The sequence below is a fragment of the Sarcophilus harrisii genome, chromosome 1, assembly GCF_902635505.1.
Source record: "Sarcophilus harrisii chromosome 1, mSarHar1.11, whole genome shotgun sequence".
Taxonomy (NCBI): Eukaryota; Metazoa; Chordata; class Mammalia; order Dasyuromorphia; family Dasyuridae; genus Sarcophilus; species Sarcophilus harrisii.
Window position 1 is genome coordinate 190,861,624 of NC_045426.1, and position 25,279 is coordinate 190,886,902.

General features: G+C 33.8%; 1 protein-coding gene across 1 annotated transcript; it reads right to left on the bottom strand.

Moving 5' to 3' along the window:
* Positions 1 to 684: 684 nt before the first annotated feature.
* On the bottom strand, positions 685 to 25,049 carry LOC100927393 (carnitine O-palmitoyltransferase 2, mitochondrial-like). The gene is made up of 5 exons (XM_023496052.2): positions 24,645 to 25,049; positions 22,836 to 22,916; positions 21,536 to 21,642; positions 16,161 to 17,459; positions 685 to 1,864 (listed from the first exon to the last, which is right to left on the bottom strand). Exons 1-5 carry the CDS (start codon positions 24,869 to 24,871, stop codon positions 1,530 to 1,532), a joined length of 2,049 nt encoding a protein of 682 aa, XP_023351820.2. The 5' UTR covers positions 24,872 to 25,049; the 3' UTR covers positions 685 to 1,529.
* Between the last annotated feature and the right edge of the window lie 230 nt (positions 25,050 to 25,279).

Below are 25,279 nucleotides of genomic sequence, written 5' to 3' on the forward strand. Positions count from 1 at the left end.
TCATCTGAAAATTGTCTCTTCATATCCTTTGACACTATCGATTGAAGAATAGCTGTCAATTCTATTTTTAAGGAATTATTTTCCTCAGTAAGCTTTTGTACTTCCTTTCCCAAATGACCAATTTTACTTTTTAAGGCATTCTTCTCATGAGCTTTTTGTATTTTCTTTTGCATCTCAGTTCTTTCCCTAATTGTTCCTCTATCTCTCTTGATTCCTTTAAATAATGACTCCCACCTTTTCTGCTGAGTTTCTAAGTTGCTTTTGCCTGGAAAATGTTCTCCTCCGTCTTTATAGGTGTTCTGATGCCCTAAAATTTGTTTAGAGTCATTATTTAAAGGAATTTGGAGCAGTTTGGGGGAGAGGTTGGGCAAGTTCCTGCCTTTACTCTGCCATCTTGGCTCTGTCCCCTAGCCTGAACTTTTGAAGGCTTGTTAGAGTAGAGATCCGATGACCAATACACAGTCCAATTGTTAAGGACATATATAATAAACCTTTAAGAGGCACATCACCAAGATGGCCAAAGGGAAATTAATTTTTCAGGCACAGTAACTTTTCAAGTTTACCTACTAAGTCATAGAAATGCTGCAATCTACCACAATGGAAGAAAAACCCATACTGATTAAATAATAGATTTTTGAATCATTATAATATATTTATATGGACAGAGAAAGACAATAGAAAACATTTGATATAACCAAGTTTATTAAATGATACAAACTTGTTACTGTACAATACCAAGGTACTCAGCTAAATAAATTTATATTCTGCCTTTCTTGCTCATTTCCTTCAATTGCCTACATATATCTGCTGATGATATAGGAAATAATAGATGAAATTACAAATAATTGAGAGGTGATAAAAGTAAATGTGGATACCATCAAATCCAAATTGAGCATGCTAAACCAAACTGAAAAAATTATTTAAATATATATATGTGTGTGTGTGTGTGTGTGTGTGTGTATTTCTTAGGCATTTATTTTTACCTGTGATAAGGTACCAATTTTGGAGAGAGCAATTAAAACTTTTCCAATCCAATTTTTAAAAAACTGTCCTATTCTCAAAGGATATATCTTAGAGAAAAAATAATGTGAAGATAAAATAAAGCATTTAAAAATAAAACCATGACTATATCCAAAATATATTTCAGCATAGGAATGTTTGTTTAGAAGAACCATAGGCTTCCATGGAATTGTTGTAAAGTTAACAGAACAAGGACAATCTAGGACAAGATATTAGTTACATTTTATTTCACTGATTAAAAATCTCCACGTCTTTTCTTATACATAGGATTATTAATTCTTGGTTCCAAGAATTTTATTTTAATTGTTGCTTCCTAGAGAGTGAATGTTTTCAGGAATAAACATTCAAGGAAGGCCATATTCTCATATTAACTAATGCTATATAAACTGAAGGGGGAGAATATATTATGTAAGATAACTCTTAAAAGTAAAAAATACCACGTTAGCTATTTTTTATATTTCTATTTATGGACCAAGAAAATACTTTAGAAGTATACACTAATAGTTTCCTTAGTCAGTGTTAAGTGATCTCCCTTCAAAAACATCAAAAAAATCACTTAAACTACCTTCAAGACTAAATAGAAACTCATCTAAATCTTTTTCCATATATGAAGTAATGTTACATCCTAACCAGTAATCATAGATATTATATCCAATTCCAAAGCCATCTGGTACAACTGGTCCAAATCCACCAAGGAAAACTGAAGGACTACTTAATGTACTGGTTGAAAGGATGTTGTGGTTAATGTACTGGTAGGCTGGGTCCTGGTAAAATTCAGGTATAGGGCCACCTCTGGATTCTGCAAGATACCTCAATGCGAACAAATGTCGATCAAATCCTTGTCCTAAATCAAAAAACAAAACACATTCAAATATTGCAAATTAAATCACTTATTTTTAAAACTACCATTACATTGAATTCCCAATCCCTATATTTATGCACACCTGCATTTTTGATTTCCTTCACAAGCTAATTGTACAATATTTCAGAGTCTGATTTTTTCTACAGCAAAATAACGTTTTGGTCAGGTATACTTATTGTGTATCTAATTTATATTTTAATATATTTAACATCTACTGGTCATCCTGCCATCTAGGGGAGGGGGTGGGGGGGTAAGAGGTGAAAAATTGGAACAAGAGGTTTGGCAATTGTTAATGCTATAAAGTTACCCATGTATATATCCTGTAAATAAAAGGCTATTAAATTAAAAAAAAAAAAGAAATAAAGAACTAAGATTCCAAATCCAAAAAAAAAAAACCAAACAAACTAGTAATTACCTAGTCAATTTAAATAAGGCTGCAAACAAAAAGTACCTATGATAGTCCTTGACTTAGTAATAATCAACTTTGAAGTTTCATAGGGAACTCATTATCTTGCCTTCAAAACAAACCTCTACTCTAAATCTTTCTATATCTGTTGAAGGACATAGTTATTCAAGTTAGCCTCAACTAATTACTTTCTCCACATCGAATGGTATGATATGCCATTTCTGCCTCTACCACATTTATCACATCACAGGCCTTTTTTTCACTCACAGTTACCATTTTAGGCCCTCATCACCTCTCACCTGGATTGTTTCCTAAACCCACCTACATGAAGTCTTTCCTCTCTTCAAACCATTCTCCATAATTGCCAAAATGGTTATCCTAATGGAAGTGGATATCTTTGACAATGAGAAGATCCAATTCAGTTCCAATTGATTGATGTTGGACAGAACCAGCTATACCCAGAGAAAGAACACTGGGAAATGAATGTGGACTACTTGCATTTTTATTTTTCTTCCCAGGTTATTTTTACTTTTCTGAATCCAATTTTTCTTGTGCAAAAAGAGAACTGTACAGATGTGTACACATATATTATATTTAAGATATACTTTAACATTTATGAGACTGCCTGCCATCTAGGGGAAGAGGTGGAGGGAGGAAAGGGAAAAGCTGGAACAGAAGTGATTGCAAGAGACAATGTTGAAAAATTATCCATGCATATGTTCTATCAATAAAAAGCTATAATAAAAAAATAAAAATAAAAAAAGAAACTGGAAAAAAATGATTATCCTAAAACATAGATCACCTTCTTATTCTATAAGCCCCAGTAGCACCCTATTGCCTCCCTATATTAAAATGTTATTTTATCTTTCTCCCATCCATTTTAGTTTCTGCTTTATAATATGCATTATTATGAGTAGTAAATGTATATAATTTTAAAATGATATATACATGGATGGCAGAGTAGCAGAAAGAAGTGAAACAAGCTCCCTTTCAAAACTACTTTAAATAAAACTAGAAAATGCATTAGATAGAATCTTGATGGGAAAATCCAAGAGAAAGTTATAGTGAGTGGCTTTAGGAGACTGACAAAGCAGTCTGTGCATACTGGAAATAGGGTCTGGCTAGGAGCCAACACTAACACTCAAGGAGAGATTCTGCAGGTGGGCAAGAAGTGGTACAGCCCCATACCAAAGCAACAGGAAGAGGTGAAAACTGGCGGCTTTGTTGCCTACTATCTATTTCTAGGTCATGGATCCAGAAGGGACTAAGGAAAAATAAGGAAGTATTGTAGACCCTAGATAGTCTACAGAGAAAGGAGGAAATTCAGAAGCAGATAGTTCCAAATATGTGCTCAAGGCACAAATCCAGAAAGAGAGAATGACTAAAATATTTATAAGTAAGACCTTAAAGAAAAATATGGCTCATGCACAAACTCAAATAGAATTCCTATAAGAGACAAGAGGTTTTTTAAGTTTTAATATTTTTTAATCAATGAAATGAGGGAAAAATGGAAAAAGAAATTAAGAGCTATGGAAGAAAGAAGAGGAAAAGGAATTAATAATTTGGTTTGCCAAGTTTGCCAAGTGATAAAAAACCTTATCCAAGCAACAAACTCTGAAAATTTATAAAATGGACCAAGTAAAAGTCAATATTCCATGAGGCAACAAAAATATTAAAATCAAAACTCTGAAAATATTGAAGAAAATGTAAAGGGAAATTAGAGGGAGATTAAAGTAAGGAAAGGATTAGTCCTAAGCAAAATTGACTAAATATGTAAAAAAAAAATTACAGCTCTTTTTAGCCATGTCAAAGAATGAGAATCTGAGGGGTACCTCAGATTGGGAAACAGATGAACAAATTTTGGCATGTAAATGGTATGGAATACTATTGTGCTAAAAGAAATGGTTTTGAATTGATACAGAATGAACAGAAATAAGAAAATTTTTATAATGAAATATTAAAAAAACCAATTTTTTAAGAATTACAAATTAATCAGGCCAATTCCAATAGACTTGCGATGGAGAGAGTTATGTGCATCCAGAATGAGGACTGTGGAGACTAAATGTGGATCACAACATGGTATTTTCACTTTTTTTGTTGTTTGCTTGCTTTTTGTTTGCTTTCTCATTTTTTTCCTTTTTGATCTGATTTTTCTTGTGCAGTATGACAACTGTGAAAATATGTAGAGAAGAATTGCATATGTTTAACATATATTGTATTACTTGTTGTCTTGGGAAGAGTTGGGGGAAGGGAAGGAGAAATATTTTGGAACAAAAGTTTTTGCAAAAGTGAATGCTGAAAATTATCTTTGCATATATTTTGAAAATAAAAAGCTAGTATTGTTTAAAAAATCAAGAAACTCTGATCAGTGAAATCACTAACCATAGTTCTAGATATGTGTAATAAGACATGCTCATCTTCTCCTAATAAAAAAAGTGAAAGATTCAGAATGCAGAATTATGTGTGTGTATGTACATGTATATGACATGTTCATTGTAGACATTTGTTTTGCTTAACTATATGTGTTTGTAACAGGGAGTTGAGGCAGCTAGATAGTTTTTTGGCACTATTACTATATACTTATATATTAAATATTTGTGTTGTTATCCATTTTCTTAGATTGTAAATTCCATGATGGCACCAGGAGGACCTGAGTTCATATTTGGTGTTAAACACTTGTACTTAATAGCTATGTGACCCTGGACAAGTCATATAACCCCCCCAAAAAAATTGCCTTGTGACAGGTATTTTTTTTCATTTTTAATTGGGGATGAAAGTTGGGGTAAAGTAGGAGAAGGTGGATCTTTGCTCGTTGAAAAATTATATCTGTTCATTTGGGGGCCTCTGGTCTCATACCAATCCTTATGCCTAGAATTCTCATCCCTTCCCCCAGCTCCAACTTCTAAAATCCTGCCTATTCTTCACGAACCAGATCAATGCCATCCTCTCAAAAAAGTCTTGCTTGATCAACCCTTGAAAATGTTTTTTCTTGGAAATAGTGATCATAAATAATATTAACACTTATCCTAGACTGTTTTTTCTGCATTGTTATTATATATTTATATAGTACATATTTGTATCATTATCCATTTTGCCATCACTTAATAATGGCAAAGACTGTGACTTAGAATCTTTAAAGTTAGAATAAATCTCAGGAGAACTCTACCAGAAATGTGTTGGTTCAGCTACCTGTGGAGCACTTGAGAGACTAATTAGACATCTAAGACACCAAGGACATCCACTACATCCCAAACTATCACTAGTTATCTTGACTTTGACTTGCCATTGGACTTTGATGAGTCACTGGCAAACTTCAGGATTGGTCTGATGAAAATAATGGGGAAATTCAGAAGCTGCTAAGTGAAAAAAAATGAGAATTATATAGGATTTATATTTCAGAATATTTCATCCTTATCAAAAGTAAATTGGAGGAGCATATAGATGGAACAATGATAGAGCACCAACCTTGGAGTCAGGAAAACTATTAAGTTCAAAGACAGTCTCAGACACTAACATTTCCTAGCTATGTGATCCTGAGCAAGTCACTTAATCCCAATTGCCTTGCCAAAAAAAAAAAAAAAAAAAAAAAAAAAAAAGTAAATTGCAAGTGAAGCTCAGAGAGATGCAGGATTTTTAGCTTAATTTAAAAAAAAAATAGGTAATTTCAAACTAATAGTTATAATCCAAAGTGGTTTTTTTTTTTTTTTCTATGATGCTCTGAAGGCTATTTATGGGCCAAAGACCTATGGTACATTTCAACAACTCGATGTTGACGGAGCCACACTGATTAGTGATAAGGACATACTTGTGGAGAGATAGGTTGAATATTTCCAAAATATTCTCAACAGACCATCATCAATCAATACTGAAATCAATCCCTTTCTAGCTAAATTGAAGAGGTTTTGAATGCCATTGAACTCCTCTCATATAGCAAAGCACCTAGTGCCCTGCTGCTTTGTTGACCTAAGAATTAATATCAAGAAAACACAGTCCAACACCACACCATCCATATATGGAACTATCAATAACAACAAATGGAAAAACTCTGAATAATGTGAATAAGTTCATCAAATTTGGCAGTATACTTTTCAGGAATTTATGTATAGATGATAAGGTTCATGCACTCATTGCCAGAGTTATCTCAGTGTTTGGGAGGTTCCAAAAGAAAGTGTGGGAGAGAAGAGTAATGTATTAGACTGCCTACTAAATTTAAGGTCTATAGAGCCATTGAGTTAACATCATTGTTGTATGCCTATAAAACTTGGACAGTATACTAACATCATGTCAAGAAATAGAATTGCCTCCATTTGAATTGGTTTAGTAAGATTCTGAAGCTCACCTGGCAAGATAAAGTACTGGGACAATGAGGTCCTTTCTCAAGTTAAAATGCCAAGCATTCAAACTCTACTTCAAAGAGTGCAATTCCAATAGACTGACCATGTTTAGGCAAATACACATTTGCCTAAATGACTATTTTTATGGACAACTCACAGAAGGCAATACTCACCTAGAAGTCAGAAAAAGTGATACAAGGATACTCTCAAGATTTTTCTGAAGAACCCTGTAACTGATTGTGTGAGAGATATTGATAAAGGAACCAAATGTTCATGTGTAATATTTATGCCCAACCTTTTGTAAAATCTTCCAAGTTTGTATTTTCTGATCAGTCACACTCAGACACACTATACTTTGACCCCAATATAGTGTCACTTTGGTCCTCTTTAAGAATGAAGGATAATAGTTAACCAACCACCTGAAATGTGACTCTCCAATATTTCTGACAGGAAATTACACCAATTAAAAATAACCTTCTAATTATATTCTGTAAATCCTAATGCTTATATATTAAATTAGCCCAACTGAATTATGTTGTTCAAATCAGCATTTATTTGTAAGACATCTTATTAGATATTGGAAATCCAAAAGTAAAATAATTCAGACCAACATTCTTTCAACATGTAAGTGCTTAAAGTGTTCAAAGCACAGTGCTAAAATAAATATATAATTTATAAAAGACATGATCCCTGTTGTGATAGAGATTGCAATCTATTGAAAATGAGAGGTATATCTCAGACCTGTGGAGGAGGAAGGAAATTTGTGACCAAATAAGAAGTAGAGATCATTATTAATCACAAAATAGAAAATTTTGATTATATCAAATTGAAAAGCTTTTGTACAAACAAAACTAATGCAGACAAGATTAGAAGAGAAACAATAAACTGGGAAAATATTTTTACAGTCACAGGTTCTGATAAAGGCCTCATTTCCAAAATATATAGAGAATTGACTCTAATTTATAAGAAATCAAGCCATTCTCCATTTGATAAATGGTCAAAGGATATGAACAGGCAATTCTCAGATGAAGAAATTGAAACTATTTCTAGCCGTATGAAAAGATTCTCCAAGTCATTATTAATCAGAGAAATGCAAATTAAGACAACTCTGAGATACCACTATACATCTGTCAGATTGACTAGGATGACAGGAAAAGATAATGTTGAATGTTGGAGGGTATGTAGGAAAACTGGGACACTGATACATTGTTGGTGGAATTGTGAATATAACCAGACATTCTGGAGAGTGGTTTGGAACTATGCTCAAAGAGTTATTAAACTGTGCATACCCTTTGATCCAGCAGTGTTACTACTGGGCTTATATTCCAAAGAAATCTTAAAAGGGAAAGGGACCTGTATGTGCAAAAATGTTTGTGACAATCCTCTTTGTAGTGGCTAGAAACTGGAAACTGAGTGGATGCCCATCAATTGGAGAATGGCTGAATAAATTGTGGTATATGAATGTTATGGAATATTATTGTTTGTCGGAAATGACCAACAGGATGATTTCAGAAAGGCCTGGAGAGACTTACATGAACTCATGCTGAGTGAAATGAGCAGGACTAGGAGATCATTATATACTTCAACAACAATACTATGTGATGACCAGTTCTGATGGACCTGGCCATCCTCAACAATGAGATCAACCAAATCATTTCCAATGGAGCAGTAATGAACTGAACCAGCTACGCTCAGAGAAAGAACTCTAGCAGATGACTGTGAACCACTATATAGAATTCCCAATCCCTCTATTTTTATCCACTTGCATTTTTGATCTCCTTCACAGGCTAATTGTATAATATTTCAAAGTCCGAATCGTTTTGTACAGCAAAAACTGTTTGGACATGTATACATATATTGTATTTATTTTATACTTTAACATATTTAACATGTATTGGTCAATCTGCCATCTGGAGGAAGGGGTGGGGGAAAGAAGGGGAAAAGTTGGAACAAAAGGTTTTGTAATTGTCAATGCTGAAAAATTACCCATGCATATATCTTGTAAATAAAAAGCTATTTTAAAAAATTACTGGCAGGAAAGAATAAGACATAAACATAAGACAACAATATGAAAACAGCTATCAAAAAAAAAAAAAGCCTTGAAGAAAAATGCTATTTGTGCCCAAACCCAATAAGAGTTAAAGAAAGAGATGAGTGTTAAAAAGAAAAAACTGGGGAAATAAATGAAAATGATATAAAAAAAATTATGAAAAGATGTTGGAATCTTTACAAAGTGTTAAGCCATTAGAGTTGATAGAGACAATAATTATCTAATTTGGCATGGTTCAATATGATTGATTTGATCTTAGAAGGAGATATTTTGGGCCAGAACTTGAAACAAGGTACTAAGTACAACTGATAGAAATGATGCTTGTGTTTACACCTTTAAAAAGCCCATAAGTATCTAAGTACTCAGTGGAGTTCACATATTTGGGAGATTTCAGGGCTTAGTAAGGCTTAGTATGAGATATCTGAATTCACACCTCCCTTAGGGCCAAAGAGCACTCTGGGAGATAACCCAGAATCCCTCTCTCTCCAGAAGGAGGAGTTAATCTTTGGGAGATCATATATATACAGGAAGCTCTTAGAGCTTGGGAGAGTTTTCTTGGGAACATTGACTGGGGTCGGAGAGGAGCACTCTGGGAGGAAGCCCACAAGCCCTCTCTTCGTGACAAGAGATTCATTGCATCTTCCAACTTGGTGCTGGCTGAAGGCTGAAGAAAGCAGAGGCAGAAGCCGAGGACAAAGCTGCAAGAGCTCTTGGAACCAGGCAGAGAGATAGGCCTGAGCTAACTGGACTATACTAAAGGACACAATAAAAGATCTGAACTCTTTTATAACCTGGCTGTGTTTTGGAAAAAGAAAACCAACAAAAAGAAAATTAACATCTTGGTTTAAAAAAAAAAAAGATACACATACAAAAATACTGAAGAATTCCTTAAAAAGGAAAATTGACCGAACAGAAAAGGAGGTACAAAATCTCACTGAAGAAAATAATTCTTTAAAAATTAGAATTGGGCAGTCAAAAGTTAAAGATTTTATGAGATATCAAGAAACAATAAAACAAAAATCAAAATAATGAACAAGAAGAAGAAAGTAGGAAATATCTCATAGGAAAAAGAAATGACCTGGAAAACAAATCCAACAAAGGTGGACTACCTGAAAGTCATGACAAAAAAGCAAGCCTAGGAACCATATTTCAAGAAATTATCAAAGAAAATGCCCCAATTCTTTAGATCTAACGGATAAAGTAGACACTGAAAGAATCCACAAATCACCTCCTAAAAGAAAACCCAAATTAAAAACTAAGAAATAATTTAGCCAAATTCCAGACCTCCCAGATCAAAGAGAAAATACTTTGTGTATCCAGAAAGAAACAATTCAAATATTATACAGTCACAGTCAAGATCACACAAAATTTAGTAGCTTCAACATTAATGGAGCAGAGAATATGTATGCAAGATGATATTCTGGAAGGCAAAAGAGCTAGAATTACAATCAAAAATCACCTGGCCAGAAAAAGTGAATATTATCCTTCAAAAGAAAAATATTTCATGAAAAAAGAAGACTTTCAAGAATTCCTGGTGAAAAGACTAGAGCTGAATAGAAAATTTGACATTCAAGCATAAGATTCAAAAGAAACATAAAAAGTAAACATGAGGGGGCAGCTAGGTGTTGTCTTGGATAGAGCACCAGCCCTGAAGTCAGGAAGACCCGAGTTCAAATCTGACCTCAGACACTTCCTAGTTGTGTGATCTCTGGGCAAGTCACTTAACCCCAATTGCCTCATCAAAAAAAGGAAAAAAAAGTAAACTTGAAAGCAATCATAATAGACTTCATCATTATTAGAGGTCAACACAGACAGAGTATGAGTCAATTATGTTGGGATGATCTAAAAAAAAAATGAAAGGGTGAGAAAGAGGAAGGCATTGGGAAAAGGGGGAAAGGAGAAAGTATAGAATGGGGAAAATTCTCTCATATAAAAAGCATGCAAGAAAGAGCTTTTACAATAGAGGAGAAAATGGGAAGAGAAGAGATTGGTTCAACTAAGGTAGTATATACACATTCAGTTGTAACTTAATAGGAAAATTGCAGAGGACAGGAAGAAAAAAGGAGGAAGGAGGAATAATAAAAGGGAGAGCAGATGAAGGAAGGCAATGATTAGAAACAAATTTGACTTCTGAAGAGAGACAGAAAAAGAAGAAAAAAGAAGAAAAAGAGAGAAAAGAAAGAAGAAAAAGAAGAAAAAAACAAGAAAATACTAATCATAACTGAATGTAAATGCGAATGGGATGAGCTCACTCATAAAACAAAAGCAAACATCTGCAGAATGGATCAGAAATTCGGATTCAACAACATGTTATCTACAAGATATTAGAAAGATACACACATAGTGTTTGAAAAGGAGAGCAGAATTTAATATGCTTATAGGCAGGGGTAGCAATCATGATCTCAGACAAAACAAAAGCAAAAATAGACCTAATTAGAGAAGATAAGGGAAACGAAAAGTATAGCATAAACAATAAAGTATTACCAAAATTTTACATCAAGTTTCTCTGATAAAGGCTTCATATATACTGGGTTGAATTTATTAAAATAAGAGCCTTCCTCAACTGACAAATGGTCAAAGGATATAAATAGGCAGTTTTTAGAAGAAAAAAATCGAAGCTATATTCATGTGGAAAATGCTTTAAATCGTTATTAGAGAAATGTAAATTAAAACAACTCTGAGGTATCATTACACACCTACCAAAGACAAAAAGGATGAAAAGATGAAAAAATAATAGCTTCATTAATGAACTACTGGCATAATAGTGAACTGATTCAACTATTTTGGATAACAATCTATCTGAACTATGCCTAAGGAGCTATAAATGTTAACCTGGCAATAATACCACTATTAGGTATGTATCTCAAAAGGATCAAAGAAAATGGAAGAGGATCTATACATTAAAAATATTTATGGCAATTCTCTTTATGGTAGCAAAGAATTGGAAATCAAAGGGATGCTCATTAGTTGGGGAATGGCTGAACAAAGTTTAGCATATGCTTATGATAGAGTGCTACTCTGCTACAAGAAATGACAAGGGAAGTGATTGCAGGAAAATATGGTAAGACCCATATGAACTGATGTAAAAATGAAGTAAGAAACATAACAGCAAGGCTGTAATCATGATCAACTGTGACATGATGACTCTGACCAATACAATGATCCAAAACGATTCCAAAGTTCTCTTGATGAAAAAACTGCTAAAGAAAGAACTGAAGAGCTGAATACAAATTGAAGTATAATTTTCTCCTTTATATTTCTTAATTTTGGGGGAAATGTGGCTGTTTTATATAATTTCATATGTAATTCTCAGTGGGTAATGGATGAAGAGAATTTGGAACTTAAAATTTAAAAATAATGTTGAAATTAATTAATTTAAAACAGAATAACGGAGACATGGGAAATGGTGAGGAGCATGTGGGTATGAAGTGATGAATGAATAAAAAGAAAGGATGATCGTTAGGGCAATCTGGTAAGAGTCAGAAAAGGAAATGATAAAGGGAACATATGGAGGGTTTAGTCTTGGAGTAAAGGAGAACCTGAGGGATAATGAGAAAGTGTTCTGAGAGGCAGAAAAAGGAAAAAGAACTAACACTTAATGACTTTTATCTTTCTAATGAAGTACAAAGAGCAGTTCTTAGTTGTGAGGGTAGAAGGAAACAATAGTGCAAGAGACCAGAGAAAGATGGTTTAAATAGCTACTGTAGAGAATGCAACAGAGAATGAATTAGAGGTGAGGACCTTTAGGGAGGACCCATTTGAGATTAGATATCATAAATTTGTAATGCAACCACTCAACACAGTAGATATTTTTCTATCTTCACTTCTAGCACCTGAATGAAAGTAGAGAAGATAAGTAGTGGAGGTAAGCCAGGATTGGTTTTAGGAAAGGCATGAATGACTCAGCAGTAAAGAATCATGTTGAGTCAAATTAGTTAGAGTTAAATATGGGAAGTGAAATCAGAGGCAAGATCAGTGCCTGGAAAAATACTAAGGAAGACATGGAGTGAAGGTTACGGTGAGGATATAAAACAAGAAAAATGGGACACAGGGAAATGATTGATAGAATACTATGGTTGGTTAATGGAATTTCAGAGTTCTTGATCATGGAAGTAGAACAATGACAAGATTTTCTGTATTAACAAATACTTTAAATTTGAAGTTAGGAAACTTCCTTAAACTAAAAGAGATGGAGACATAGACCTATCCCAATGTTCCCAAATCAATTTCTTTCTAAATGTTTAAATTCTAGTGGAAAAATAACTATTGAGAACAGATCAAGAAGGGAAAACTTAAGAATAACTGGACTTCCTGAAACTAGATTAAAAAAAAAAAAATCAACAATAATCTTGAGGAAAACTTCTGATCTGAAACCACCAGATCAAGGAGAAAATTTTATGAGCAACAAGAAAAAAACAATTTAAATACAGCAGAGTTACAATTAGAATCCCACAGAACTTAGCAGTGGCTACATTAAAAGACCACAGATCTTGAAACATTTTATATTGAAGAGCAAAAGAACTAGGATGGGGGTTAAAAATATCCCACCCAACAAATTTTAAGTATAATCCTAAATGGGAAAAAAAAAAAAAAAAAAAAAGGATATTCAGTGAATTGCCAGACTTTTAAGATTTTGTTACCCCCCAAATCTGAACTTAATAGAAAGGGGGAACATAGAATGGGTGTGTAAGATAATGAGAATGGGATAAAGAGGGAGGGGAAAGATGGGGGAAGATGATAAAGGAGGAATCCTAGGTTACGAAGGATAAGTTAATTAATAGCAAAGCAAATTAGTGGGTAGAAATAAAGCAGAGGAGTCAATAGGGATAAGAAATAAGAGATACACACAAACATTGTTAAGATCCAGAGTATATTGGTGTTAGGAAGAAAAAAAAAAGCAGTGTTAGTAATTATTGATCTCAAAGTTAAAGCAAAAGTAGATTTAATCAAAAAATAAAAATAAGGAAACTACTCTATATGCCAGTCATATTTATCAATATTGTTTTAGACCATTTAAAATAATTAGATTGTATATGGTTACAATATTGCTATGGTAGAGGAAATGATGAATTGGTAGATTTAGACTTATGAAGGATATTTTATCCACTTTCAGAGAAACAGAAAACAAGTGTAGGTATATATATATATATATATATATATATATATATGTACATATGTACTTATAAATATGGCTACAATGAAGTGTGGTCATATTTATAAATATATAATTCCCCCCCAAAAAAATCCCCAAGAAGGATATGTGTGTATATATGTATATATTGGGAAATGTGGCTGTTTTACATAATTTCATATGTAATTCTCAGTGGGTAATGGATGAAGAGAATTTGGAACTTAAAATTTAAAAATAATATTGAAGTTAATTAATTTAAAACAGAATAAGGGAGACTTGTTACCCCCAAAATCTGAACTTAATAGAAAGGGGGAGCATAGAATGGGTGTGTAAGATAATGGGAATGGGATAAAGAGAGAGGGGAAAGATGGGGGAAGAAGATAAACGAGGAATCCTAAGTTATGAAGGATAGGTTAATTAATACCAAAGCAAATTAGTGGGTAGAAATAAAAGAGGAGTCAATAGGGATAAGAAATAAGAGATACACACAAACATTGTTAAGATCCAGAGTATATTGGTGTTAGGAAGAAAAAAAAAAGCAGTGTTAGTAATTATTGATCTCAAAGTTAAAGCAAAAGTAGATTTAATCAAAAAATAAAAATAAGGAAACTACTCTATATGCCAGTCATATTTATCAATATTGTTTTAGACCATTTAAAATAATTAGATTGTATATGGTTACCTACAAGGAAGCAAAGAAAAGATGGACAGCTTTGAATACAATCTGTGTAGTATTTATTAATAGGCTTTCTTGCAATGGAAATTTATTGTCTCATATTTTGAATTCTCTCATGTTCTGTTGTGAACATAGCAAATTTTTTTCTTTTTTTCTATTTTGAAATAAAAAAGAAAAAAACTATTTCTTCACTATTTCTTTCCTACTACCCCACTCAGTGTCATAAAGGAATTTTACAAATTGTCATTGAAATCAACATAAAGTTCAGAGGTAACAAAAATTTTACTTTAAAATTTGATCATATACCTTAAGTAAGAGTTTCTGATGGCTGAGACTTCTGAAAGGGGTTGAATTACTGTTATGCTTAAGAGTTTTAGCTTGTCATACAGGAAGTAAAACATATTCATGTCGAGCTTGATGATATACCCAACCAAACATATCAGAAAAATTCTCAATCTGTTCATATCACCTCATCGATCTAGCTAGAATCCTCTAGTTTTTCTATTTGTTGTATCTTAGGAATCCCTCATTTATGGTATAGTACCACGTTAAGGCTCAGCAAGGATAACTCTAGGATACCTGAGCTGTGGAAAATCTGTTGCTTTTCAAAATACCTACTACACCAAAAATAACCAGAACCCTAAAACAAACAAAATATTTCCTACTTCCTTCCCCTAAACAATCTATCTGATGCTTATACTTATCTTTATGTTTAGTATTTTGTTTCATAATGTATTTCCTTTATATCAACTTTACAGAGTTTACATTTTTAATGACTTTTTTTGGGTAAAATTAAGTGTAGTATATTACTACAAAATCTTTAAAACTATACTTGAAATGGTTAAATAAGAATGTTTACATATCCTTTAATTTCTTGGGTTAATTTCTAAATTCAAGGTATAAAGTTTAAATATTAATTCCCTTGTTTTAGAGATGAGAAAACATCATATGGAAGTTAAATGACTTGACTGGAGTCATAGAGCTATTGTGAAATAGATCAAATTGCTATCTTATTCAAGAGTTCCAGCTGGTTATTCAGAAAGTAAAACATGTAGCAAAGACTTATCACTTCTATAGAATATGAAGGTACAACTAAAAAAATTAGGAAAATCCTCAATCTGTTTATATTATCCCATGGATCTAGCTAGAACCCTGTACCTTATCCATTTGTTGTGTCTCAGGAATCCCTCATTTATGGTATATTACCACTTTGGTGATAAATACCCTCAAAGTATTTTGGGCATCTAAATTTTCTAAAATCAATGTTCTTTTCACTTCAAGGAAGAAGAACCTTTTTCTTATTAAGCTAAAGTAATGGAAAGAGCAATAGGCTTGGTTTTTATCCTGATTCTTGTGTTTACCACATGAATTCAGGGGCAAGTAAACTTTTCCGAACTTTGATTTTTTTAATCTGTAAAATGGGGATAATAATACTTATACTATCTCTACACAGCATTGCCACAAATAAAGCGCTTTGTAAATGTGAAGTTCTATATAAATTTTAGAAGGTTTCTTTTTGTCAGGAGTTAACAATACACTAAAATTTCACTTTGCAATCAATAATATAAAAAAATTCTAATGAAAATAATAAAAGTTTTAAGAAATGACTAATTTTGGACTACTGAAAAATGTTTACAATGCTATTCTCATTATGATCATTATAAGGTAGCATAAAACTAACCTAATGCAGCTTCCATTTGTAAAAACTTGTGATATTTTGAACAGCTGTCAATTAGCTTTCTTAGTTCTTGTGCATTGTATTTTTTCCGGTCTCTGATAAATGCTTGAGCACATTGTTTCGTATAAATTGTTGCAGGTCGAATAGTTTCTGTGCGACCATGTTTAAAGCCAGCAGTACTACATGCTTCATATGTAGGAACCATTTTCCCAAAATGACGATAAGCAGCAACCTGACATGCAAGTTGAAATACAGCATCTGGACTCATTCTTTCTTGTATTAAGTATTTTTTCCCAAACTTCCTAAACTCAAGTGGTTTCACAGTCATTTTATGTATTTGCTTATCAAATTTTTGACGTGCAACAGTGACAGCTGACTGAATTGATTCATTCATATGAAATTCCAGCTTTTCTACATTTGTAGAACATAATACAGCAGTACTTCTTGGTGTAACTGCCGGATGCTTTGTGCTGTCTGTATATACTTCATTAATAAAACGGAGAACAGCAATTCCATCTCCCCAAGAATGTTCAAAATTTATCCCTGCAGTCCCATCACCAGTGACAATTAAACTGAAAGATTTGTCAAACCAACGATTATAACCATATCCATGAAGCATACAGTGTGATAGGTGGGTACTGTTTTGTACTATAAAACTATCTAAACACAAGCAGAATATTGCACTATCAATTTTGTACATGCTTTCTTCATTCCCAGCTTGCAGAAGCTGTTCTCTTACTGCTGCCCAGGTATTTCTGTTTTCAGTGGTTAAGTAGCCCAGCGGATACTCAGCTACTGTTTCCCCATCCTGTAAAATATTAATTAAATGTGCCTGTATTTCATATGGATGTAGAATATTTCCAATAGGATCCAATATGTCAAATACATAAAAATGCCCATTTCTCATCACTAGCAGATGGCGTGCAGCATGATCTGAAAACAGTTCATCTTTATCTTGTTTAGGAACTCTGGAACTGTTAAAGAGATGAACGTACTGTGACATATCTAAAGGATAAGCTTCTGCAAAATATGCTCCATACCAAGATATCCAAGTTGGAAGAAGGCTAAGAAATCTTTTAAAGGCCTTACTCTTACTCCATTCAGGGTTGACATAATAAATGTCTGGCTCTAAGATATGACTCCTTAGAGAGTTACGAAATTTTATTGCTGATACAGTCAGATTTGTTGCTCTCACAAGTTGGTTATTATATGATTCTTGTGGATCTCGTTTAAGTGTGATGAAAGGATTAAAGTTTAAAACAATAGGGTCTCTTGAAGAAAGATACATATCAAGCCATGGACCTGCAAAAACAAAGAAACAAAACTAGATAAATAAAAGTCAATGAAATAGCTATTTTTGTAACTAAGGTATAATTGTATTATATATGGTATATTTGCATAAAGCAACTATTATGTCAAGGAAAAATTCAGTTCCAGTAAACTTTTATTTATTTGGCGTTTATGGGAAGCAGGAATTCTCCAATAATAAAAAGAATTATTTATTTAGCGTCTTAAAGTTTGTAAATTACTTTATATACATTTTCTTCATTTGAATCTTTCAAAAAAGTTCTGAGGAAGGTAATGCTAATGTTGTCATTTTACAAAAAAGGAAAATTAGACTCACAGATAGTAAAGTGGGACTAACGGTCCGACAACTAATAAAGACAGAGCTGAAACTTGACACCAGATCTTCCTGGTTCTGAGGCCAACTCTTTATACCACGTTGGTTATCATACTCTCTCTAACATGCTTCTAATTTTGTCAGCTGGGAAATTATATTACCAACTTTATTAAAATTATATTTAGACAAAATAAATAGACCTTTTCTACAAAATGGTGAATTTCTACTCACTCACTGGAAACAAGTAAGCTAGTAAACAGTCCAAAAAAGCAATTTATTAATATTTTGAAAGCAACATATCTATTTGACAGCCACTATTTGATAAAATCCTTGTTAGCAGTTAAATCTTAATTAGGCAGTTAAATACTAAATTAGTAAGTTTCTGTAAAAGTGTTTGGCTTCTATTAAGTTAGTATTTGTGGTATGTGGAAAACATTTGTAACATTTAGCTATATAAAGCCAGAGACTTTCCATAATTAATTATCTACAAGAATTTGAAATTGCCTTAAAAATATACAAAGTGAGAATAACATATTAAAGACTTATTATTTCACTGGTATGATCATTTTCCTCCATTGACACAAAGTGCAACCCCTCTTTGAAATTTAATATTGTTTTCATTTTCTTGAGGCCTGCCTACTTATGAGTCTCTCTGGGCTAATCAAGATTGGTCCACAGTCCTCTAAAATGAAGCCTTTCTAGCATAATAGGACCTTTGTCACCAGTCTTTGAAAACTCAAGGTCATCCATATACCACAATAAGGAATTATAGTAATACTTTTAATGAACTAATTAGTAAACATCAAACTCATTTGCACTTGGAGAAAGTAACATTAACATAAAATATCACCCTTTTCCAAAGTCCTATTCTAAGCCCTTATCATGGCATAGAGATGACTCTGGGATCCCAAAGCAATGCTAACAGAATAAGCTTTGGCCAATTTCAAGCTGTTTTGATGTGGAGGCCTGGGACAGTATTTTGCCATGCAAAAAACAGCTTGACTATGAAATCCAGAGAGAATTTCTGAATTTCTAGAATATTGGCTACTAGGTGATTATTTTTTTTAGTCACAGTAGCTCCTGAGGCACAATAAGGTTACAATTTGCGTCAGTAGAGAGACGACCTTTCACTGATGAAATTATAGCTCTTTTGAAGTGTGAAATGTCACAATTAAACATTTATTGTGCATCCACTAAATGAGCAGATTGGATAGACAATCTAAGTAGAAATCAATTTCACAAATCTGACATTTATGCCAAGCTATGAAAATTTTTAAAAAATCAATTATTATTTATATTAGACATGATTGAAAGAACACTGAATTTTGATTTATGCAATCATAGATATCAAGTTGGAATGGACCTTAAAGGCTGACAAATTACTGAAATTAAGAGTCAGACCCAAATTCAAAACCTTTCTTTGGACACTTGCCTGAACCTGAGCCTTTGTGTGCCTCAGTTTCCTCATCTGCAAAATGTTGGAATCAATGCCCTCTAAAGTCCTTTCCAGTCCCTAAAATCTCCTAGGATCTATGCTCCTATATTTGCCAACCCTTTCATTATGCAGATGAGAAACCTAAGCCCAGATTGGTGAAGTGACTTGCTCAGATCATATAAACGGTAAATGGAGGAGCTGGCTCCAAATTTATTACTTTACTCCCTATACCACATTGCCTCGTGTTCATATGATCTGAGTTTGAATCTTGCCTTTGCTTTGCACTTTCTCTGTGAATGTAGGTAAATCATTTCACTCTTTTTTCAGCTCAATTTCCTCATTTGTAAATTGAGAAAGTTTAATTAAATTGAACAAATATTTATTAGACTAGATGACTAATAAGGTCAAACAAAAAAGCATTTATTAAATACCTATTATATGCCAGACACGTACTAGGTAGAGAAAAAAGTTATTCTGCTCTATTGGAGGAGACAGCATGTACATATTTTAAAATGTATACAAATATATATAAAATAAATATAATTTTGATAAGGAAGGAACTAGCAGTTGGGGAGATTAGGAAAGGCCTCAATAGGAACTAGTATATAGCCCAACTTTGAAGGAATTCTCAGGCAGAAGTGAGAAGGGAACAGTATATGTGTTATGATGAAGAGATTAAAGAGCATTAGCAAGAAAGGAGGCCTGTCTAGTTCCAATGATCTTGTGATAGAAAGAGCCATCTACACCCAGAGAGAGGACTGTGAGAACTAAGTGTGGATCACTACATAGCATTTTCACTTCTATTGTTGTTGTTTGCTTAAATTTTATTTTCTTTCTCTTTTTTTTCCTTCTTGATCTGATTTTTCTTGTGCAGCAAGATAATTATATAAATAATGTATGCCTATATTGGATTTACATTTTTTTTTTTACCATATTTAACATATATTGGATTACTTTAATCTAGGGAGGGAGTGGGAAATAAGGGAGGGGTGGGTTTGGAACACAAGGTTTTGCAAGGATCAATATTGAAATGTGATCCTTTCATGTTTTTTTTAATCATATTTTTTTATTTACAAAACATATGCATGGGTAATTTTTTCAACACTGACCCTTGTAAAACCTTCTGTTTCAAATTTTCCCTTCCTGCCCCCTACCTCCTCCCCTAGATGGCAGGTTGTAATACATGTTAAATATGTTAAATTATATGTTAAATCCAATATATGTATACATATTTATACAGTTATCTTTCTGAACAAGAAAAATTGGATCTAGAAAGAAAAAAAAACTGAGAAGGAAAACAAAAATTCTTTGCATATGTTTTGAAAATAAAAAGCTTCAGTAAAAAAATAAAAATTTTTTTTAAAGTTTAAAAAAAAGGGGGGGGGGGGGACTAGCCAGTTAGGTTAAACACTACAGTGCATGAAATGGGAGTAACATATAAATATGGAAAGAATAGCTGAAAACAGGTTTTGAATGGCTTTAAATATCAAACAGAGGAGTCTGTATTATCACACCAACAGCTGTGGGGAAGGAGAATGGGGGCAGGGAGAAGGAAGAGAGGTTTGAAGCAGGGAGACCAATAAGGAGCCTATGCTACTGTTCCAGGTGAAAATAAGAGTTTAAACTAAAAAAGAAGCAATGTGAATGAAAGGAAGGATAAGAATGGAAAAGATGTAGAAATAGAAGCATGAAGACTTGACAACAGATTCAATATTTGGATTGAGAAAGGAAGGATTTGAGAGTGATTTGAAGGTTGCAAACCAAGATTAACTGAAAAGATGAGAGAACTCTTGAGAAAAGTAGGTCCCTTTATTATTGAATAATGAATTGCATAATTAGAAAAAATCCTAATTTCAATCAATGTCAGCTTTGAAAATCAATACCTAAAAAAAGTCTTTTTCTCCCTCAGTAATGAATTAGCTTATATGAAGAGTTGAACTTTGTTTCCAAAAGGTTACTTTTACCTAATTAAGATTTGCTAAAAATCAAGTTCCTTGATCTTTGGATAAAAGTTTCCACTTCATTTTACAAAAAAGGAGGATGTAAAATGAATAAAACAAAAAATCCTACAGTATAAGTATCTCATTTCAAAAAAAATGTTCCAGATAAATTACTACAAAGAATAAAATCCAACATTGTAACAGAAACAAATTAAGGAAGCAGTAAAATAATAATTACATTTTTCAATAAAGTTGTCATTCCAGCAATACGCTAATTAACGCAAAGGTTTCCTGAAGTATCTAGAATTGAAATAGTTACTGCAGAAAACAGAATTTAAAAATTAAAGTATAATGCCTAATATTTTTAAAAGGATAAACAAACCTGTTATGTAGCTTGTATGAAAGTTCTTTTTATCAAGCTCAATAAGATTTCTATGTAAGTCTTTTCCAACTCCATTTTTAAAAGTCATTGCAAGTTTTTCAGTGTTTCTATAGTTTATAAAAGAAAAAAAGTTAATACTACATAATATTACTTAATTTTTAAATTGTTCACTATGTATTCATCTCAACACCTACATTTACACTTTTAGAATTGCCAATTCTTTAAACTCTTTTGCTTCAAAGTCTAATAAAAAATTTCACATGGCTTTTGATTTTTTGTTGTCAGACTTAAAGACCAAGATGAAAGGTAAGGAAACAAAATATAATTTTAAAAACTCATTAGAAGTCATATGAAGTTAATAGCCTTAAAAGATGTCTGTTAAAGAGAAATTCTATAATTTTGCAACTTTGCCCTTTGCCCCTACCATACATAATTTTATTTAGTTCCTATGGCTGTGTCTGAGTAAAATATTACTCAATTTTTAAACATTTTATTCCTCTAAATTGTTATATTCTCTGCAGGAATAGCTTACTTCACAATTAATTTGAAAATTTATTTGAAAAAAAAATTTACTATCTCAGTAGCCAAACCTAGGTTCTAAATACTACTCCTGTCTTTGACCAACAATGTAATCTTTGCCAACAACTTTTTATTTCAACCTAACTAAAATGAGATAGTTTTGACAGTCTCTAAGTTTCCTACCACCTCTAAATTCTGATCTCTGACACTGGCTTGAGGAAAATGTTTTGTAATTATGGGAACATTTTAACTGCTAAGTTAACAAGAGCAAAAATATATTCAGCTCTTATTTTGTCTTAACTGAATAAACTATCTATTGTTAAATCTTCCTATAAAGCAAGTAAGTGTCCATAAAGCAAATTTCTTTTTCTATGCAGCCTGAGTAGATATATGGTGCTAGCAGGGCTCAAATATCAAGGTAACCAAAGCACTACTGGAAACTTGTTTCTTTTTGTTTCTCAATGCTGCTTTCTCCTTAGCATGCTTTGAGTTTCTCAAGGTCAGAACTTTTTATCTTTTGAATTTCTGATTAATGCCTAGAGCAGTACAATAAAGCCAGAGGACCTCTAAGTGTGAATTGAGGATTACAATGATTTATTCAGCTTTATAATATTCTACCTTCCATTAAGAGAAGAGATATGGAAAATTACATAACACCAAGAAAATTATTCATATAAAAGATTTTGCTTATTTGCTGACTTTAATCTTTGAGGAATCTATGAGGAATTTATACATTTGTCATTAAAATAGAAAACTTTTCATCACATTTCAGTGATCCAACCTGTATTCATTATCTCCCAGAAGAGGTTTTTGAGCAGCCATATATCTTTTGATGGAATCCTCCAACTCTGGAATTGGTAATCTGGAATTGTGTGATTTTAAGAAAAGCAAATTCAGTATGTTTAGGTATTGAGACAAAATTTTATGTCAATCAGTTCATAATTTGGGGGGGGACCCTTAGAATTCACACATTTCACTCCATAGTTGGTTAAGGAAACTAATTCTCACATAGTGATATGGAAACATTTTCCACACTTATAATCAGGCCTTCTATTATCAATCAATGCATATAACATAAAGGGTTTGAATCCAACTGGAAAAGCAAGGATTAATCCATAAATCTTGGCACCTAACGAAATAAAGCATAGGAGTAATCAACAATCAGGTACTACAATTTATCGAGATGAAACAGTGAATTGGGAAAGCAGTATTTCATTGTAAATTAGGACAGAAATAATAGGAAAGAAATGGTGTTATAAAGGTGAAAAGTTTTTTTTGGAGAGAAGAGAAATATGAGACTGATGATCTCGGACACAAAAGCTCTGAAAAAAAAATTAAAAGACCTCCAAAGGTTTGTAATACTAATAAATTTGCTATGTTTTGGGGATGTTCTATTCATAAAATAAATCTCTTTCCCAACTTCTGCAAGGATTATAAATAAAAGCCAATAAAAACTATTTAATGCCAATGTCTAAGGCTAATATCTATGGAAATAAGAACATAGGAGTGATCAGCAATTAGAAACTACACAGTTCAAACTGATGGAACAATAAAATGAGAAAGAAGTGCTTCATTAGAAAGACAAAAAAATAACATTGGTAAGAAATGGTATGGTATGTATACTTATTGTGTATCTAATTTATATTTTAATATATTTAACATCTACTGGTTATCCTGCCATCTGGGGGAGGGGGTGGGGGGTAAGAGGTGAAAAATTGGAACAAGAGGTTTGGCAATTGTTAATGCTGTAAAGTTACCCATGCATATAACCTGTAAATAAAAGGCTATTAAATAAAAACTTAAAAGAAAAAAGAAATCTTAAATAAAATTTTTTAAAAATGGTATGGTAAAAGAGAAAAACGTTTTGTAGAGTCTTTTTTTTTTTTCTCCTCAGGGGTGGGGAGAAAAATGAGAATTATGATCCATGATATCTGAAAAAATTCAATTAAGGCCTTGCAAAAATTCTATTTGCAGTACTAGTGTATTTTATTTGCAATGCTATGTAGATGTGTTTTTCTTTGTTCTTAAGTCTTTCCCAACTTTGGCAGGAATGTTAAATGATGAATTATGAATAAAAATGACAAAAAGATTACACACATAAGACCAATCTGTGCATAAGCCACGTACATATCACATATACATGTATGCCTAAGGCTAATTTTGGCAGTGTTTGTGAATTGCTGAGATTTTTTAAAAATAGGCCCATTTTGGGAGAGCAAATCTTGCCCCATTTTGTCTGCAGGCTGCGCTCTTTTCGGCTCAGCAGGAATTTACATTAAACGGCATCTGTTTTTCCACTGTGCTTATTTTGCCTCTCCCATCCCTAATATCATCCTCAGGTTTAACATCAGGACGCGGCCCGATTCTTTTCTCTTCTCGCACGTCTCGGCTTCGTTTCCTGCAGTCCCTTCAAATATTTAACTAAAAGGCTCCTCTGCCTCCTCGGCCACATTCCCAGCCCGTCAGTCCGTGCGTCTGTCGTCTGTCCATCGGTCGGAGGTTGCTTTCCACCGCCATGCTGGGGGTCTCTCCGATTCTCGAAGTCTTCGTCCTCTTCTAGGGGCGAGGGGGGTGGGGAGAAGGTCCTCACCTGGGTAGGCTAGGCTGGAAGTGCAGGGTGGGGATGATGCTGCGGTGCACATAGTGGTGGTCCAGGTCCCAGGTGGAGGCCACGAGAGCGTGCTCCGTGGACCGCCAGTAGTAGCGCGCGTCGTCCGCCCCGGCCCCCCTCACCGCCGGTGACCACACCCTCCACCAGCCCCTCCGGGGTGACCCAGACCGCCAGCAGCGTGCCCCGGGGCCTTTCAAGCACAGCATCTTGCAGCGGAGGCAGCTAGCGACTCCCACTTCGGCACGGGCGGGCCGCAAGCCCGGAGATGGACGCTAGCTCCCGGCAGGCCGCGCTTGGCCCCAGCGCTGCTGGCGGGACAGTTGGACGACCCGAGCTCCTGCTGGCCTCGGTAGGGGGGCCTCGGGGACTTGGCGGCGCATGCTTGGGAGCGCGGGCGCAATTGGGACGGGCGGGGGCAGCGGCGGGAGCGGGGCCGGGAAGGTGTTGAAAAAGGAAGGGAGCGAGAGAAGGGCAGGGAGTGCCACCTGGTCTGTACGTATAGTGCCACAGACTACGTATCATCTGTACATGTATATGCATGCTCATTGTGTGTGTAGGGAGCAGAGATGTACCTAACGGATGCTAACTGGTTAAGGGCTAGCCGATCTTGTGGG

Bases quoted from the DNA above. Each gene is read 5' to 3' on its own strand.
- LOC100927393 (XM_023496052.2), bottom strand. From the start codon at position 24,871: ATGCTGTGCTTGAAAGGCCCCGGGGCACGCTGCTGGCGGTCTGGGTCA. The intron at 21,643-22,835 runs GTTGGATCACTG...TATAAACTATAG, and splicing joins CTGGGAGATAATGAATACAG to AAACACTGAAAAACTTGCAA. The intron at 17,460-21,535 runs GTTTGTTTATCC...TTGTTTTTGCAG, and splicing joins TCATACAAGCTACATAACAG to GTCCATGGCTTGATATGTAT.